The sequence below is a fragment of the Medicago truncatula genome, chromosome 7, assembly GCF_003473485.1.
Source record: "Medicago truncatula cultivar Jemalong A17 chromosome 7, MtrunA17r5.0-ANR, whole genome shotgun sequence".
NCBI classification, from domain to species: Eukaryota; Viridiplantae; Streptophyta; class Magnoliopsida; order Fabales; family Fabaceae; genus Medicago; species Medicago truncatula.
The window spans coordinates 52,849,977-52,871,126 of record NC_053048.1 but is presented as its reverse complement, the minus strand read 5'-3'; the positions used below and the strand labels follow the sequence as shown (position 1 = coordinate 52,871,126).

Genomic DNA, 21,150 nt, shown 5'->3' with positions numbered 1-21,150 from the left:
ATACAAATAAGTCTATCAATGATGTAGTACTTTTTCACTTTCTTATTTATGTTAATTTTCGACAACCAAACTTATTTGGGGTAGCTCAATATTTATTATTTGGGGTAGCTAAATATAAATATATACCGACCAATTCAAGAATATTTTTTCTTTTGGGGTAGCAAGGGCTACCCCATCATCATGAAGGGAACCGCCCCTGGGTGGTTGATGAAGTTAGGCGGTTGGGGAAGGAACTTTTGATGTTTAAGGTAGATTTCAAAAAAGCATATGACTCGGTGGATTTAAAATATCTTGATGAGGTAATGGTTCAAATGAATTTTCCAACTCTTTGGCGAAAATGGATATCTGAGTGTGTGGGGACAGCCGCAACTTCCGTCCTAGTTAATGGGAGTCCGACAGATCAGTTTCCTATTGAGCGGGGCCTCCAACAAGGGGACCCTCTATCACCGTTCTTATTTTTATTGGCAGCCGAAGGGTTCAATATCCTCATGCAAGAGGTGGTGGGGGCGCATATGTTTCATGGCTATGGTGTATGAGATGGCAGCGCAGTCTGTTTATCTCATCTCCAATTTGCGGACAACACGCTAATTATTGGTGAAAAATCTTAGTTGAATGTTCGATCTATGCGGCCTGTTTTGTTGTTTTTTGAGGAGGTGTCAAGTCTAAAGGTGAACTTCCACAAAAGTATGTTGCATAATTTTGTTTTGTAGGATAATGTACCTGACGCGTGGAAGTGGCTGTTAGATCCTGAGCATGGTTACACGGTTCGGGGTTCCTACAACTACTTGACAAACACATACGACATTGTCGATAGGTCTTCGATTGATGACATTTGGCATAAGTAGATTCCTTCAAAGGTCTCTTTGATGGTGTGGCGTCTTCTCCGAAACAGACTTCCGACTAAAGACAACTTGGGTCGCCGGGGTATCCTTGCATCGACGGAATTGGCTTGCTCCGTAGGCTGTGATTCATCATAAACAACTACTCATTTATTTTTGCATTGCACCCTTGCAACTAACTTGTGGTTTAATGTGTGGAATTGGTTAGGTATTTCATCAGTGCTATCAGGTGATCTTCGACACCACTTTATTTAGTTTACCAAGATGGCGGCTATGCCTCACTTTTCACACCACTACCTTTTCATTATTTGGTTCGCAACTGTTTGGATGATATGGAAGGATCGCAACAGCCGTGTCTTCCAAAATTTGGCTTCTAATCATTAACGTCTATTGAAAAGATTCAGCGACTGACATTCTTATGGTTGAAAACTAAACAAATTAATTTTGCTTATAGTTACCACGACTGGTGTAACCAGCCGCTTCTTTGCATTGGTGTTAGGGTGTAATCTTAATTATTTTTGGTTGGTGCTCCTTTTGCAGCACTTTGACTCTGTAAATATTTAGCGGTGCTTTTTCTATTATACACCTTGTGCGGGAGAGTCTACCGTTGTGTGTTAATATCATTTTCATTTGTTAAAGAAAAAAGGGTGATTTTGTGAACATAGACAATGTGTGTTAATTTTTAGAATATAGGAGTACCTCTTCATAAAATGCAATTTGCGGATTGTTCATTATATATATATATATATATATATATATATATATATATATATATATATATATATATATATATATATATATTTTAATAAGATTTTTTTTCTTCTCCTTTTTAGAATATCAACAACCAATGCTATTAAATATGGACATCAAACAAATGTATATTTATAGCAACTGAATCAATCATAATTAATGGAATTTTTTTTTGTTGAAGAAATCATAATTAATGGAATTAATAGTAAAATTGTTCATGGGTAATTTATTTATATTGAAAATATGTTACACAAAAATTATGTATTATTTTGTAAAAAAAAAAAAATTATGTATCAAATCAATTTGTTTAGGCTTCAGTGGCAAGGAACTCCTTCCAAGGACGTATTTGGAGAATGCCGAGTTCGATTTCCAGTGGAAACAACGATTGGCCATTATGAATGACTCTACGCATGAGACGGAGCACTGCGCACGAGTCGGATTAATCGTTCATCTTTGGTGGATCGGTGCGAAAGAAAAAAAAAATATGTATCATTTTATTAGTAGTATAAATATAGCTCGACTTTTTTTTGGGTAGACATTTCGATTTACTTTATTTCTAAGAATTGTGAACTATCTTAATCTTAACAGTATATATATGTTTGGTTGAAATGTCTTTCCAGTAAGGTCTTAAATTAATTCTTTCACGCTGTGGTCCATATTCATATTATGTGGTCAAAGGAAGCTTTGTCATGCTTAGCTTTACATACAAAATACACCCATGACCCTATTCGTGAAAAATAGATAAATCATTTTTTGGGTACGATTATATTTCTAACGAAATTCCATCATTACATCAATTAAATTAAAACAAGTTTACCTGACCCAAAAAAAAATTAAAACAAGTTATAAATTTTTAGTCACTATCCTACTTGAATTTGTTAAAAAAAAAAAAGGACATAAATATCTCCCTAGAAAATGAAAACGAGTTCGACTTTTGGAATTGTTTATTTAAAAGACAATTTAACTCGTATATATAAAAAAATGGATATTTTATTAACTTGAGGATTCGTTCTACATCAGATCTAAAGTATCTAAATCGTGGAGGTACATCGAAGCGCTTACTTGTGTAAAATATCATTTCTTATGAATATGATGACGAATTAAAAAGAAAAAAAAAGTCGTAAAAACCTGGTCTAGCAAAATAGACCAATCTCCTTCAACATGATGAATTAAGTTTTGATACGTGACAGTGAAAAATGTCTAATTTATAGTGTCTCAATATGATTACCTCTAAAAACAAACTTGTAAAAAAGTTGCAAAGAAAATTGGTTATTTCTATTTATTTTTTGTGTGAATAAAGTCAATTATATTATTCTTTGATCGCTACATCCAATTAACTTGGCAAATTGAGATGATATTACCATCATTTACATGCTTATTATGTAAATTGACGGCATATGCGTGTTATATAATAGGGTGGGTATGGTTTGGTTCGGGATGAAAATTGAATCGAATTAAACTAAATTGTTTGCTAAATTCAAATAATTAAATCGAACTATTTACATTTTGAATTGAATCGAACTGTTTTGAATTAAATTGCATTGTTGTTATATTGAAAACATATAAAAAACCAAACAAAACCGAATTTTAGAACTTTTAAAACTGCACTAAACTGTTCTGTAACCAAATTGTTTCCGTCCGTTTCAGTAATGGTTTGATTCAACAGCTTGGTTCAGTTTTTTGGTTTTTTTTTCTTCCATTCCTATCCTAGTATATATATGGTTAATTGAGTAGGGAATATTCAACCACGAGTAAAAAAAATCACGAGCAGGCTCAGCCTAACCTTAGCCAAAGGAAACAAGCTAAAAATTTAGACCCACCAGCATTTGAAGTTAGAGAGGAATTTATAAATTCTCTAATATCACTAGGGATGGATCCCTCAACATTTACAGTAACGAATGAGTATTGATCATCCATGTTGTACAAGCTGAAAGTTCTGGAAAATTAACATAACATCAAGGGAAAAAGTCTTAAACCATTAACAAAACAAGAAAGTTACAAAATGGTCATTGCAAAACTGTATGATGAATTAAAGATTAGTGGGTTTTGCTTTTGCTAACACTACTTGAATTTGAAAAAGACATCTTAACGAATTTAATTGAAAATATATATTCTCAATCTCAATCAATTTATAATTAAGCCAAAATCATTTTGTCAACAAGAAATAATTAAGTTATAAGCCAAAATCATTTAAGTTTAGTGACAAGACACAACTGGTTTTGGATTTGTAATTACTGTATACTTTATCGTTAAGTAATCAAATCACATAATTAAATCATCTATGTCAAAACAATGTGGCTTGTTGAATTGCTCCACTTTGGAAGCTTCATAATGTATATATCGCAAAGATGTGTGTATTGTCAGATTATGACAAACAATAAAGCCAAATATGCTTATGGGCCTCACTAATTAAGCAAAAGCATTAGAGGGATTAATGCGGCATTATCCAAAGTTCCTGCCATATACTATAATTGTCCAAATGAAATAATTCGTATTTGTCATGATTATTGATTATTGATACAACCCCCTGCCTGGATTTCACAAGTTAATTGAATGAATTGCAATTTAACTCCAACGGTGTATGTGAGAGGGACAAGATAGATTAGTATTTTATTGTTTGGTTTATCCATTTTAAATGCTAATGGGAGAATTTATATTTTAAAATGGATACGCACTATTAATATAAAATAGTTTTACACTTATATTTAGTGATTACTCAAAGAGAAATGATATTTGAACAATTTTTATGACAGTTTTCTCTCTCCCACATTAACATTTTACTTTCTTTCTCTATTGCTTTGGTTTTTGTGTCACTTCATTTCCTTTGTAAAATTTTAGTTGTCAAAAAAATTGTGACAGATATGGATGTTCAAATAACACAACTCAAAATATTGTCATATATGCTAATGAGTGTTTGGTTGGTTGTGCATGCCACCGCAATCAACTTATAGGTGGCCGATTTAAAAAATTGTATTTGTTTTTAAGTCTGCCCCCTTTATCCGATTTAAAATCGTTTAATTTAAATCGGTTGAACCCATCTAAAATCTTTTAATTTAAATCGGATAAACCCACTTAAAAAGGGTGAACAAGGGCATAAAAATTCTAGATTTTAAGTCTGTTTTTGATCCGATTTAATAAACATAATTTAAATCTGTTCAACCCATTTAAAATCTCTCTATTTTATTTTATTTTTAAACACGATTATGGTCCAGAATTTAATATAATAACAAAAATTTCATAAACTTAGCAACTAATATGAAATATCATATGAGCAAATTTCATATCAGACATGTCATTGTTACAATATCAAACAAATTCAAAGTTACAATATCATAAAATTAAACAAAAGCTAAACATTGTTTCAAAGCATAGTTATTGACATAATTAAATTACATCAACTCTTTCCAAAATTAAACTTGCACAGCGTTCTTGAACTTTTGTCATTTCATCATCGGTAAACGGAGTTTTATCTCCAAAAATCTGGAAAAAAAAAAAAGTTAAGATAACATATTAGAATATGAAATTAACTTTAAAAAAACATTAGAAACACAAATGGTTGTAGTTACACACCATATTCCATGAGTCGGTAATGCCAGCTGATACAATGTTCAACATATGTATCGTTATAAAGTAGCCTCACTCATAATTGAAAGGTTTTCTTTGACACTACAATTGTCATAAATATAAAATTATATTGAGTAAATATCATACATATATATATATATATATATATATATATATATATATATATAAAACTTGTAATATTGTATGAATATAATTTTTAACTTACTGTGGGAATCTCCCATGTTGGTGTTCTCGCCTTTCTCACACCACTCAACTTGTTGTACCCTTCTATAGCACTACAATAATAAAACACATTCATATAAATTGATGTGTAAAAAAACTTTATTAAATTACATCCAATTAGTTAAATATACATACTTACGAATTAACAATTTGCACAAGATTTTTATTTGGCTTCCAACCCATCGAACATAAGAAAAGGACATTTTGTTTTTCTGGTTCAATAATAAGCAATTGCCAACGGCGACTACATTGGAAAGATTTTTTTTTTTGTTAAGTTTAGGGCTTTCTAATATATGTGATTAACTATATAGAGCTAATACTATGAAGATCAAATACACTTACTTTTTCAGGTAAGGTGCAAAATAACAAGCTTTGTTAACCTCAGACATCTTTGCGGTCATATGAGACTGAGAACTTTCTTGATCATTTTCCGCGTGAATGAAAAATGGATCAACGAAACCATACACATCACTATTTCCTAATTGAGTATAGAGGTGTTCCTTACACCCAGCTTTTTAAGTCGTGTGGATAGCAACCCATTTAAAATCCTAGATTTAATAAGTGTTTTTTGTACTAATGCTTTTAAAATAGAGGAATGATACGTGAACAACCAAATTGTACAACCAATAATTTATTTGCTATTTTTAATAATATTTTGCTTGATTTTCAATTTATGTGCTCCTCACAACATTAAAAGTTGTTGCATTGATTGTCAAATTTTAGATGTACAAATAACATAGCTCTTTAAAGTAAATGCAAAACGTTTGAATTTGATTAGATGTAAGTATAAATTTAGCTTACATCGAAGTGACATGCCCAATTGTCTAAATAAAACTATGGTAAATTACACTAACCTCTCTTGAGGTTTAGTCAAAGGAAAATGCAAACTTTTGTTCTTAGCGCACATATTAAGGAATCTAAGGCCATGTTTGGATTGATGAAATGAGGTGAAATGTGATGGAATGAAGTTTTTTTTAAACAAGCCAAAATGATGTATATATTAACGGTAAAAAGGTTTGCTTCCTAAAACAAGGAGTGCCTAAAGAAACAAAACAAAGTTACAACAATCAGACCTTAAGAACAGAGTTATCAATGAAAATTAAAAACATCAATCAACCTTCAAGCAAACAAAGGGATGTTGCCACCACATCATATATATGGTAACCAAAAGGAAAGCGCACATTTTTTGATTTCAACTATCTAAGAGAGGACATCTTGTAACACCCCGTTTTCCCAACGTAAAAATTTCATTTAATTAATCAGAGTAATTCACATAAACGGAATGTCACACTTCTTTTCTTAAAATCATAAACGGAATAATTAACTAATTATCCTTCAAAATTCAATAACATAATATTTAATACTTCGCAGCAGAATTTATTCGAACATCTAAAATAATTTTGGCACGAAGGCCTCATCAAGTATCTCATAAAAATTCAATTAACAACTTAATCATGTAAATTCATAAGCAATACGTAAGGAATAGAAAAGCATGCAACAAAGTTCCTATCCCGTTACGTATCAGAGCACCTAAAGACACACATGAGAGATAATCCACTCACGACAGCAATCTAATAGCAACTTAAACTCGATCACCTGCAAGTTACTCATACGAAGAGCAACATTTCCAAGCAGAAGGGTGAGATTTCACAAAACAATAATATCGAGAATATAATTCATTAATTATATTTAACAACATAAATAACTTCATCTATTAGTAATAATAATCCTTTATGTAATGATTCTTAATAACTCAACCAACTTATAATTATCATTAACTTCATATTCATCACATTATAAACTTCATCATATAGCACATAATAACCAATTCATAACCAACATAGATCATCACATCATAAATATCATCTTTAACACAGAACGTAATCATCATCTCATAATAATATAACAACACATATTTATCATCTCATAATAACTTAAACAACAACGATTAATAAATATTAATACTTCACTTAGTTCTTTATCAACAACTCGTTGACAAATGACAACTTAACGACAACGACGACGCAGCTTCAACTTCTTAATCATACATGTGGTACCAACCAGGGCGTCAAGCCCCCAACATATTGAGCGTAAATAGGCTCACAGAGCATCAAGCCCTCAACCTTCACATATTATGTATAAATATACATTACAGAGCATCAAGCCCTCACCCAACGTAAATGAGTATGCAATGGACTCAGCATCTTAACAACTTAGACATCTCTTATGACTCCAATAATTTGGATCAACATCTTACAACTTAAACCAACATTAGCATCTTAATGATATTAATACATCACATCAGCAAGGCAACACCATCAAATAATTTACAGCAAGTCAACATCAACAATAATCATCTAATACAACCATTACAACTTCATATCAACATCTTTCACAATATATAAATATTCTCACATTAATCATCAAAGTAAATCATGAACAATATCGTATTCACAAACATATACATACATATATTAATTCATCAATCATAAACAACATCATACTCATAAACATATACATTCGTATAACACTTCATCAATCATGAACAATATCGTATTCACAGACATATACATACATATACCAATTCATCAATCATATTCAATTATTCACTGTGACCTACGTGCAATAATTTGACCATAACTCAAGTTCTATAAATCATTTTGAAGTCAAACTAACAGAGTTAGAAAGCTAACATCCATACCTACAACTTTTGTGTTTACACCTAAGACCAATTCTGTACCAATCAATACCAGTTTTCATTTCAAATTCGGACAAAGTTGTGCTGAAATTCATAAAAATTCACTGTGACCTACGTGCAGTAATTTGACCATAACTCAAGTTCTATAAATCGTTTTGACGTCATACCAACGACATTAGAAAGTTAACACAATTATCTACAACTTTCATGTTTACACCAAAGGCTAATTCAAAACAGAAACGTGTGAAAAAGACGCAAGAACATGAAACAGGACATGCTGTCAGAGAGCAACTCGGGAAAAACCCACTTTTCACCCCAAAATCCCAATTTTAACTTCCCTATGTCCAAATTTGATCTCAAAGTTTGTCTAAACATTTATATACGTTAAAAGAGACTCAAAACCATATAAAACTTGACCCAAAACATTATTTTAGAAAATCATCAATTAATCACTTTTAACCCTAATTCCCAAATTCTCAAAAACTAAAACCTACAACATGTTGAATCCAATTTTTAGAATCATAGACTTAAGATTATTGAATGTTAGTCCCACCCTTACCTTAAGAAATCGATTGCAAGGTTCTCTTCTCGTTCCTCCTCTTCTCTAGGTTTTCTCCATTTTTCTCCAAAAACTGGTTGTACGTGAAAAACTATCATGACTTCTCACTTTTCTCTTTTTATAACCTTAACCTACCTATTTTCTCTTAACTCCACTTATTCTCTTAAACTCTTATAAATTCCCAAATCAGCCACCAAAGTCTCAATATTCTATTTTAATATATATATATATATATATATATATATATATATATATATATATATATAAAATACTTCTACACCAAATAACAAATATATTTCTATAACAGATATATTTCTACATCAAATAACATATATATTATACTAACAAATAACATAATATCTCTACACCAAATAATATATGTTATAATATAATATGCTACTAAAACACCAACATATAACACAAAAATAACACATATCATCATAAATCAAATAAATTATTCAAAAAGACTCTAAACTCAATAAAATAATCAAATAAAACAAATAATTCAAAGAGGGCGTTCCACATCTTAACCTCTTCCAGAAGTTGCACGGTCGAATTGGCTTTGTTAGCAAAAAGTCTTTGGTTTCTTTCGTTCCAAAGGACCCAGATACTACAAAGTCAAATCAAATGTAATAATGACCGACGCGGAGCGTAACCACCTGAGGATTGAACAAATTGGTGAAAATGATCCGTAATGTAACAAATAACAATTATATCTCTATAATATATATATATATATATATATATATATATATATATATATATATCTTTCAAAAAAAACATATATATATTTCTACACCAAATAAGAAATATATTTCTACACCAGATAACATACATTGCTACACAAAATAACATATATTTCTACACCAGATAACATAATGTTTCTACACAAAATAACATATATTTCTACAACAAATAACATATATTTCTACACCAAATAACATATATTTCCACTTATTCCACTAAACTCTTCTAATTTCCAAAACAGCCCCCACAACTTAATCTTATTTTATTTTCAAATCTTATTCTATTAAATAATAAAATAAGTCACTTAATAAATCAACAACATATCACAAAAATCATATAAATCACATAAGTCATAAAAATAGACTTTAAACTCAGTAAAATAAATAAATATTAAAATAGGGCATTACACGTAACCTATTGGGGATCCACCGAATACACACCAATCCAAAACTTAATAAGTTACCAGAGGTTGCCAAAGACAGGGCAATGAATAATTAAATGATTTATTGTTTCATTTTGACCACATCCTGATACACACAATTGGTCATCAGTAATAATAGCGCCTCGACGCACCAAGTTATCCTTTGTCGGCCATCTATTGTGAAAGAGACGCCACGCGCTAATAGAGACTTTCTAAGGAACACCTTTATGCCAAGGTGCCACCGAAACAACGTCACGATCGTGCATCTCCTGTCTCATGAGCATTTGATACATACCACAAATTGTGTTGCCGTCACCTGTATATGGTCTCCACATCCAGACATCTTCAACATATTCCTGCAAGGTAATGTTACAAAAGCAAGTTCCTAATCTCCACCACTAGATCCTCCTCCCATGCTAACAAATGACACCTCCACCCCTAGGCCTCCCCATCTTCACCCCAACCTAATGCGTGCATCGCGCCCACCGTTAGGTTTTGGTGAATCGATAAATCATACAGCCTCCTAAATCTTTCTATGAACGTGACCGTCCCACCCAACAATCCGATCAAAAGTAAGTATTAAAATAGTTACCTATACGTTTTGACATATTATTTTCAAACCAACTCCCACCCTCTACTCCTATCCCTATCGAATTTTTACAATTTCCTTCCACCACTCTGACCCCATCCTACCACCCTCTCTAAGCCGCCCTCTCTCCTCTCCATAACGGGACGACACCTTAAACCACAAACTGTCCCTGTCCACTAAACACCTCCAACACCATTTTGCCAAAAGAGCAATGTTAAACTCCTTCAACCTCGTTACCCCCAAACCACTGACCTCCTTACTCATGCAAATAATATTCTAATCAACCCAAGCAATTTTCCTATTTTTCTCACCCCCACCCGAGAAAAAATTAATTAAAATAGATTCAATGGTAGAGATTATACATGCGGGAGCTCTGAAAAAGAAAGGGCGTAGACAAGCAGTGGAGACATGACAGGTATAAGGGGAATCAAGCGGCCCCATAAGACAAATTTCAACTTTTCCACTTAGACAGTCTAAATTTTAAACGGTCAATAACTGGAATGGAATAAAGTTATGTTCTATTGTTTGGATTGTGAAAAAATGATGGAATGGAATGGTATCCAATGGAATCTATTCCATCGCGTTCCATCATTTACTTCAATATTTCTTCCCCTCCAATTTGGGCGGAATAGGATGGAATCATTTATCATTCGTTTCTTATAAATTATGAAATTACTCTTTAATCCCTATCCTTTTTTTCATTTTCTGTTGGTTGTTGCTCACAAGATTCATCCTCTTGAAGATGTTGGACATGAGTCTGGATGTTTTATCCTCGTATATATAGCTTCTACGTCCATCGTCATGAAGTTCAAGGTATTTGTTTGGTAACATCACGTATGACATTATGGTTAGTACTATAATTAGAAATATAATTGAGCCAAGTCTACTCATGACACTATATATGTGGGTTGGAAGTGGTTCAAATTTATTTACGTTTATAATTAAGCAAGTTAAATTCTTTTTCGATTGATGAACTATAATTTATAAAATATTTATGCTTTTTATTTGATGTCATATTAATGTATTCAAAATAATAGTAAAATAAAGAATAAACAGGTATAATCCACTGTATTCACTCAATTTCCATGCTAATCATTGAAAGGAGAAGCTCTCAAAAAAAAAAAAAATTGAAAGGAGAAGAAATTTAATACAAGCTCAAAAAATTATTTAAATAAAAGATAATATGATTTAAATCTACATAGTAGTATTATTTTTTAATAAGGGTGAAAATGGAATAAAAACGTTATAACTCATTCTATTCCGTTCACTTTCCAAACAACGGAATAAAAATTTTGTTCTCCTCCGTGGTATAATACCCAAACAATCCAAACAGAACCTAAAGTGAAAATTTTATCTAAAAAATTGTGTCAATTTATTATTTTAAAATTGAAAATTAATATTTTGTAATAAATATTTATCATTTATAAAATCTTTAACATATGCTCTAATATTTTGCAATGCCCTTAGTTAACTAACACAAATAACCCCTCTAGTTTTAAACTAAACACAAACCTCCTTTGTTTTGCTATCAAATTGACAAACATTACCCTTCCACTTTAACACCATTTAATCACCGTTAACTTTGTATCAAGTTCATTCCAACATGAATTTTAATTTGAAGTTGTTTATTATATGAATTTTGTAAATATGCTGTTTAACAAATTGAAAAATGAATCTACAAATTTTGAAAGAAAATCCGACTTTGAAAAATAACTAAGGCACATGACAGCAAATATAAATCACTTGACAGCAATCTTTATTCAACTAATTGATTTACTTTGGTCTGCCAAGTTGATTTCTGAATCTATCAATTTAAAAATACTATCTCTTTTTACCTCATGTTGCAATGCTCTGATTTGAGGAACTACGATGAATTTTGCTTCAATTACTTGTAAGGAAGTTGAGAATGGGTTACAATTTTAAAGGTGGCCATGGAAGGATGTTGGAATGTTTGGTAACGGTCACAAACATAGTAAACATGAGTGGAGGTGAATGTTTTTTTTCAAACTAGAGGGAATATGAATGTCATTTAATAAACCTCAAGAGAGTAAATACTAATTTTCTCATATTTATTATTAGGGAAATGCTAACCGGTGCTCTGGGGCACTGGTTAGGGATAATAAAAAAGAAAATTATATGTTAATTATTGCATTAAAAATTATTTAATTAATTCATAAATAAGTCAACAAAACTTTTTTTTTATGATAATAACTTCCTTTTTTTATATGTTTAATCAGTGCTCCGGATAACTCTTATTATTATCATGGAAAAAGTTCTTTATTGCAAAGAAACGACGACCACAAACTTTAATTGCAGTAAACTTTCTAAGTTTTATTTACCTAGTAATATACTTTGCCAACCGTTCATGTATACGAAAATGCACTTGTGAGTCATTCATGAAATAGCAATTAAAAACCTAAAGGGGGCATGTCTTAGACTTCTTCTTTTATTTTTTTACAGAATTTTCTTGTTTCAACGTATTGCAGGGGGTGGGAAGAGCAATTAAAAACATAAGGGAGCGTTTGTTTCACGAACTCAAAAATATTCCCAAGAACAACATACTCAAGAATATACTTTATTCTCTATCGATGTATTTTCAAGAATGTAAATCTTCAACTTGAAACAAACAGTCATACGTTATTTTTTGGTGAACTTGAAAACCTAAGAGTAAAGATCAATTTTAATCCCTTGATAATTTCTTGACGGTCAATTCAATCTTTAACAATTCAACTCACTTGAGTTGATTTCGTGGTGTTGGTTTGACTTTAAAATATGCTTATCTTAAGATATCATGTTCGATTTCCTCTGTTACTAATTTTATTCGACTAATCCATACATAATATTGTTTTGGTTTTAAACAAAGTCATTAGATAAATAATAAAATTGAACACCGCAATTAATTGAGTGTACATCACTTTCAAAGCATTTCACCGATAATAAACACAAGAATAGTTTAGTAAAAATTTAAACGACATTTATTTTGAAACGTGGATGAAGGACTAACTTATTCACATTTTTATTGGAGGGACAGGATTAGTCCTTCAGTTAATTCAACCAGGGACTAAAACCTAAAAACAACAAAGCTGAGAGACCGTCCCTGCTGCTCTATCGTTGTTGCATCGTAATAGTCGGAGTAACACTAAACTCAACTTCCCCAAAAACACCGCCGGACTTCAACGCCGGCCACCAGAAACTTCCAAAGATGAAGGTGGTTGCACTTGTTAGCGGCGGGAAAGACAGTTGCTACGCCATGATGAAGTGTATTCAATACGGCCATCAGATCGTCGCGTTGGCGAATCTGATGCCGGTTGATGATTCTGTCGACGAACTCGATAGCTACATGTATCAAACTGTTGGACATCAAATTATCATCAAATATGCTGAGTGTATGGGATTGCCATTATTTAGGAGGAGAATTCAAGGTTCATCAAAGCATCTTGAGCTTGGTTATAAAAGGACTCAAGGTGATGAAGTTGAAGATATGTATATTTTGTTACGCGAAGTCAAGAGGCAGATCCCCTCTGTTACTGCTGTGTGTTCCGGTGCCATTGCATCTGATTATCAGAGACTGCGCGTCGAAAGTGTTTGTTCTAGGTTAGGTCTTGTTTCTTTGGCTTATTTGTGGAAACAAGATCAGTCCTTGCTCCTCAATGAAATGGTAAATTTGGATTTATGTTTATGTAGTTTTCAATATTTTCTTCTTTAGATGTTGTGTTGAATGTGTGGTAAGCTTAGAAGAGATACGGTTAGAAATGACAACATTAGATAGAGAGTTGAGTAACACCTATAATAGAAAAGACGGTGGAAACTAGGTTTAGTTGGTTTGGGCATGCAGTGAGATGACCTGTACATTTTGTAGCAAGGAGCATAAATCAGATGGAGCGTAGTCGCCAGATCACTAGAGACAGAGGAACACCTAGAAAAATTACGAGAGAAACTATTAAGAAAATGCTTTAGATAGAAATATGATATAGAGTATTATGATGTCGTTTGATCCATGTAGCTGACCCCAATTAGTGGTATAAGACTTGGTTGTTGTTGTTGTTCAAATAATTCTAACTCTGTTTTGGTCCTGACCAGATTGCAAATGGAATAGTAGCTGTAACTGTGAAGGTATAACTTGTTTGACTTTGCTTTTATTGATTATATTGCTCTCTTTTTTCAATTTGTATATGGGAGGAGTTCCAATGTTCCTATCATACGACTCTTCTTAATCATCAGCCATTTAGAGAGATCTTACTTTTGCTTTGATCATATTGAGCTCCTCAACCGATATCAATGGACAACATTTAAAGGTTCCATGATATGCTAATGCGGCTATATACTCTTAAAATTAGGGTTGCTTTGAATATATGGTTGTTGAGTACGAGAGATATGCAGCTAAAATATGAAAGACTTAAACAAGTGAAACCATTTCCTTTTTCATTTGAATTCAACTTGTTTTTTTAATTTTATGTACTTGGATAATTGTTATTTTGGAATTTAATTCTTTATCTATTTCACAAGGTAGCTGCCATGGGTTTGGATCCTGCAAAGCACTTGGGTAAAGAATTAGCCTCATTAAATGCTTACTTGCATAAATTGAAAGAGTATGTCAAATATGTTCAACCTTCCTTTTCTCTGTGTATATATATAAGTTCTTTGAAGTATGTAGATTGACATTATTCTATGGTGTTTCTGCATATAAATGAATTCTGTGTTACTCTATTTGACAGGTCATATGGAATAAATGTTTGCGGAGAAGGAGGGGAATATGAAACATTAACTCTTGATTGCCCGCTCTTTATTGTAAGTTCCTACCACCATTGGTGTGGTTAACTGAGAATTGCTTATGTTTTTGCTATTGTCATATGATCCTCAGTTTTTCATAAAACTGGGCTCAATTTACACTCGTTCATTTTCAATGCCTGATATGTGTTCCTACTGATCTTTGAAAATTCAATCTTGTAAATTTATTACTAATTGTGCGTCAAACTTATGATCAATATTTTTCTTCTGTTATCTAATCGTTCCTTATATTATTTTTTTTCTTTCAGAATGCTCGCATTGTGCTTGACAAATATCAAGTTGTGATGCACTCTTCAGATTCCATAGCTCCTGTGGGAGTCCTTCATCCCTTGGCATTTCATTTAGAAAACAAGGCAGACGACCACTCTTTAAAAACACAAGACAAAATACATGAGATTTCTATGCAGAAATTGGGATCTGTGTTTGAAGTGCATGACGGTCTAGAAAGTTTCGAAGCCATATGCAAGCCTCTTGATTGCACTTATCCAATTGACGTCGTAGAACATAAATTTAACATTTCAAGAACAAATAACATGAATACATTCTCCATGTGTTGCTGGTTGCAAGATTCATGCAATGGTAACAGTTATTCTACATTCTTAATGATTTGAGTTGCGTCTTACTCTTCCACATTATTTTATTCTTTGACACATCACTCTTATTTCTTTATAGCAGATTTGCAGGAAGATTTAAAGATTATTTTGAGGAAAATTGAATTGCAACTAGCAGCGTTTGATTTTGGCTGGGAGAATGTACTCTATATACACCTTTACATCGATGACATGAATAAGTTCTCTGAGGCAAACGAGACATATGTGAAGTTTATAACACACGAGAGGTGCCCATTTGGCGTCCCATCTCGAAGTACAGTTGAAATGCCTCTACTTGAGATGGATTTTAGTAGAGCATACGTTGAAGTTTTGGTAGCAAATAATAAAGGTAAAAAGGTTTTGCATGTGCAGAGTATTTCTAGTTGGGCACCTAGCTGCATTGGGCCATACAGCCAGGTAAACACGCACTGCTAGCAGTTGCCAATTATTTATCAACAGAAAAGCAAGATTACATATATCATCTATATCCTGATTCATTAATATTATTGTGAAAATTGACTTGGGACATCGTTGGTAGCTGTTGAAGCTGCTTATTGTCGATTCAAGTTGATTTAGGACAAACCTTTACTTTGTGTTTCTTTAATTTGATTAGCTTCATATAGGAACAGTTTATTCTTTGGAAGTGGGATTTAGCTATACTGAAATCAATGCGAAATATTCTGGCACTGGTCCAAACAGTATCATGTCAGTTTCAATTAGTATAATACAATTTGACAAGATTTAAAATCATTGGAAATAGTTTAATTGAATTTTATTTTTTATTGTTCGTGTAAATGTAAAATGCATTTATTCTTTTTCGTACATAACTATCAAGGATTTGAGTGTTCTCACTCAAGCAATTCATAGAATATGTAGAAGTTTGCTGTTAAAGTCTCTTAGGTGAAATATATGTCTGCAGTGTGTTTAAACTAATTTTGGCTGATCCCCAAAATGATACTTTAATTCTTTGTACTTCATTCCTTCATCCTTAAATTAAATATGTTAGGGCATTGTAACTAGGAGTTGGGGTGTTCTTATTAAAGGAGGAAACATAAACAAATAACAATATAATTGAACAGTGAAGTTCACTAAATTTAGGGTTTGCTTACTTCATACTGTTGTTAACATAACAAATCTAATTTATGATACAATTATCCAATTTCAAATGCTATCTGGTAACTCTTCTGTAATTTCTAATGCTTCTTGACTTGCAGGCAACCTTGCATGAGGGTATACTTCACATGGCTGGTCAACTGGGGCTTGACCCTCCTACCATGAATCTTTGCAGTGGAGGCCCTGGGGTTGAACTGGAACAGGCACTAAAAAACAGTGAAGCAGTGGCAAAATCTTTTAACTGTTCAATATCGACATCTGCAATTGGTTTTGTTATTTACTGTTCTAAAAATATCACTTTACTGGAGAGACTCGATATCGAGAAGAAACAAGAAACAATCCTCAGACAAATGAAGATAGCTGAATTACAGGAAGGCAAAAAGTGCAAAACATTAGAAACCATATTCCTTTATGTCCTTGTTCCTGATCTACCAAAAAGGTACTCTAGTTTCTTAACTATGCATCTTGTTTGATCATCATTCCATTGATATGCAATTAGTCAAGAAGGCCCATTTGTATAGGTTTAGTCGTTTAGAGATTATAATTTGCTATCTTATAATTTATTTAAGGGTCATGCTAACTTGTGCCCTTAGGGCACATGTTAAGCAATCTAAAAAGAGCAACTTTGCATTGGAAAACACAATATGACAACTTTTAATAAGTTGAATGCACGCCGTTTGATATGTGTATTTCTATAATGAGTATCTTAACATGTGCCCTTGTGGGCACAAATTAGCATTTGCCTTTATTCAAAGCAAATTTCCTTTGCTATTTTAAGAGTGTGAACCTTTTTGCTCAAAAAAAAAAAAGTGTGAACCTTTGAGTTACTTTACAAAATTATCCTTTATTAATGGTATGGGAAAGAAAAGTTAATAGAATGAGAAGAAGAGAGAGTAATAAATAGTAAAGGGTATAAAAGGATAAGAAACGTTTATGTTTAATTGATACCGTAAAACACCCTATAATTTGGGACAAAGTTTTCTCCAATGTAACTTATAATTTAGGATGGAGGGAGTACACTTTAAGCTACTCAGAAACAGAAAGTAAAAAATACAAAAGAAAAATGGACACCTATTTGGTTTGTGTGATTTGAGTCATTTTCAAACATATGTTATGTAATCTGGAATTTATTTTTTATTTTTTTGCATTCCATTTTTTATTGGTCCCTTGGTTTTTTTAATAATTCCTCAATATTTATGTCATGGTTGCTAACAATTGTTTTGGGTGAATATATCTGTGATGGCTTTCCAGAGCATATGTTGAAGTGAAGCCCATTCTTTATGTCGAGGACGGTGAAGATGTAGAAATTGAGACCATCACAGAAAGATCTTGTTCAAAGACATCATGTTATTGGGGTTTCAAGCACGAAAGTTGGCATGATTCTTGCTTTCAGAAATGTGTGATTCCCGGAAAGCTATGTGCCATTATATTGTCAATCACAAGTGATCTGGCTGCAAAGATATCTCCTGAATCTTTGCCTACTGATACTGTCAATAATAATGGTCAATGTTCTCTACCTAAATCACGAATGGAGCAGTTATCAAAGTTCTGCATTTATCTTCTTGACAAAGTTCTAATAGATAACGACTTTGCCTGGGAAGATATAATGGTTAGTATATTTATCAAAATATCACATACCAGATCAATTTTATTCCTCCATTGTTTCGAACATATGAGCCAACACGAGAGTCAAGTAAGTGCAGCGGAGATGAGGATGTTGCGCTGGATGAGTGGTAAGAGTAGACAAGATAGGATTAGGAATGACACCATTAGAGAGAGAGTGGGGGTAGCACCTATAGTAGAAAAGTTGGTAGAAAATAGGCTTAGATGGTTTGGACATGTAGAGAGAAGACCCGTAGATGCCGTTGTAAGAAGAGTAGATCAAATGGAGGAGAGTTAGGTTATGAGGTAGAGGGAGACCTAGGACAACTATTAGAGAAACCATTAGAAAGGATTTAGAGGTCAATGAGTTGGATCCAAATATGGTTTATGATAGAACACTATGGCGTCATTTGATCCATGTAGCCGACCCCACTTAGTGGGATAAGGCTCGGTTGTTGTTGTTGTATTGTTTCGAACATATATTTGTTGTGCATTCGGTATGAAACCCATTTCCTGTTTTTAAAATGATTTTTATAATCTCCGTTCTAGATTGTACTTTATTCCTCAATCATTTTGGGGAGGGAGATATTATGGATACAAATAATTTGTATGGCTCCTCGTGTTCTTTTGCCTTCAAAAGGCATCCATGCATTTTTGGGCCTGAGTAAAGGAAGATGGAGTACAATATAGGATATTTACAAAATACACTAGCAAATTTTAATAATCTTGAGATAAAAAGGCCAGTGATCAAATTTATTGTTCTACTGCCCCTTTTTGTTTTGTATGGTCCTAATCTTTCTCGAACAATTTAACATTTTGAATTCATTTCTCATGTCATGCAGAGTTTGAGGTTCTACATCCCAGTCAGCCTTCAAATGTCAGTGGAGCTGATACAACCTATGTTATGCAATGCACTTTTTGAACTTTCTCAAATAAGTCAGAGGGAGGTTAAAAATTCTGAGCCAATCTTCAACATAGTTCCTGTTACAGGTGCTGGGCGGTCTGCTTCATCCATAGACGATGTAGTGACCTGTGAATTACTGGCTCAAAAATACTGAGTATATCAGCTGATGTGCAAGGTTTTTTATTTTATTTTTCCTTTTCAAATTTGTTGCATTAACCCTATTTTTTAATTAAAAACATATAAAATAGGATCAAATGGAATAGGTTTTATTCAGCCATTTAGGTTCTTTTGCTGACTTGGCTTTTAAAAAAAATTGGGCAGAGCAGACTATACAATGATCTTCGCCAACGTCTGATAAAATTCTGGAGTTACCCTTTTAGTTTTATGAATCAATCAGAATCTGCAATATTCAGATGTATGGAACGCTGTATAATTTTTTCAAAATGTAATTTATATTGATAATGTACTGTAAACCCAAACTGTTGCTTATCTTTTTGGTCAATCTTATAATGAGATGATTATTTTTGTCTTGGGTTTGGATCATCTACGTAACTTTGCCTTTTCTTAACAAAGTTACAAACCCTAAATCAATTTTAGGTTAGTTTAACTAAGTATGACGGGAATCTGTTTGTCTTTTCCGCCTGGTGTGAAACTCTTTTTAATTGTTCAAGAGGTGCCAGCTCATTGGTAAAAGTTTGACCTTGTAACCTCACTGACCAGTTCTACTTTATATCTACCTTAGATCCATCTTTTAGCTTTATAGATGAACATCAATGTCTAGTTTTTAATTTTGGAGTAAACAAATTACCAAATTTGCATCATTTGAATGCGAACTTTCTAACAATTTATTGTTATGAGTCCCGCATTGAGTAGATAAAAGTGTTCAATGTGGTCTTTAAGCCACGAGACTCTCCTACCTAATGGACTAGTATTTTAGGTTTAACTCTCTTCATGAGTTTAACTCCTAACAATTGGTACCCTCGTTGAAAGTTGAACCATGAAAATGACTACCTATAAGCTAGATTAAGGTGCTTCACCGGCGAGTGAAGTTGCCGAAAAGGAAAGGACTACCATCGGATTGGTGCCGATAGAGTGAAAACTGCCGTGAAAATCGACACTTATAGGGCGTGACAATGTTAGGAGTCCCATATTGAGTAGATAAAAGTGCTCAATATGATACTTACGCCATGATGCTCTCCCACATAATAGACTAGTCTTTTGGGTTGAGTTTTCTTCATAGGCTTAAATCCTAACATTTATGCAATTTGAATGCATTCAAAAAGTATGATACAAGTTCTTCATGTTTTAGCACTTGTTCAAAATACTTCTTTAAAAAAAAAATACTTGTTCAAAAAACTGATGAACTTTATAATGATATAATATGTTCATGTTTAATTTTTCGTTTAGGAAGTTCCTAATGTTAGTTATTTCTTTAAACAAAAAACTAAGGGTCACATCTTTTGACACACATTCTAAACAAACTTGTATAATAAAAAGCCACCCCATCCCCTTTCATTGTTTCTTCACGGTATGACCTGTTGTATAAGTTGGAATATTTTCTGTCTTTTTATTTTAACTTGATTATGATATTGTCTCCTAAGTCCTACACCAGCTCCAAAAACTCAATTGCTGGCTTTGCTCCCTTTTTATCTTCGGCACAACCAAATCTGTGACTTTAAAATATTCTGCACATCCACGTTTTATTTTTGGCCAAAGCTTTGGATGGTCATATAAGATTTGTGA

At 32.7% G+C, this 21,150-nt stretch overlaps 1 protein-coding gene across 5 annotated transcripts; it reads left to right on the top strand.

Annotated features, from left to right (window-relative positions):
- Positions 1 to 13,446: 13,446 nt before the first annotated feature.
- LOC11425637 (diphthine--ammonia ligase) lies at positions 13,447 to 19,941 on the top strand. Of its 5 annotated transcripts, none has more exons than XM_024771180.2 (10): positions 13,447 to 14,068; positions 14,491 to 14,523; positions 14,917 to 14,999; positions 15,126 to 15,198; positions 15,447 to 15,777; positions 15,871 to 16,205; positions 17,003 to 17,340; positions 18,153 to 18,510; positions 19,346 to 19,582; positions 19,734 to 19,941. In XM_024771180.2, exons 1-9 carry the CDS (start codon positions 13,613 to 13,615, stop codon positions 19,559 to 19,561), a joined length of 2,223 nt encoding a protein of 740 aa, XP_024626948.1. In that variant the 5' UTR covers positions 13,447 to 13,612; the 3' UTR covers positions 19,562 to 19,582; positions 19,734 to 19,941. The 5 variants fall into 5 exon arrangements, with proteins under 5 accessions (XP_024626948.1, XP_024626947.1, XP_024626949.1 ...); XM_024771179.2 differs by having other exon boundaries at positions 19,729 to 19,941; XM_024771181.2 differs by having other exon boundaries at positions 15,874 to 16,205; positions 19,346 to 19,941.
- The last annotated feature ends 1,209 nt before the right edge of the window (positions 19,942 to 21,150 follow it).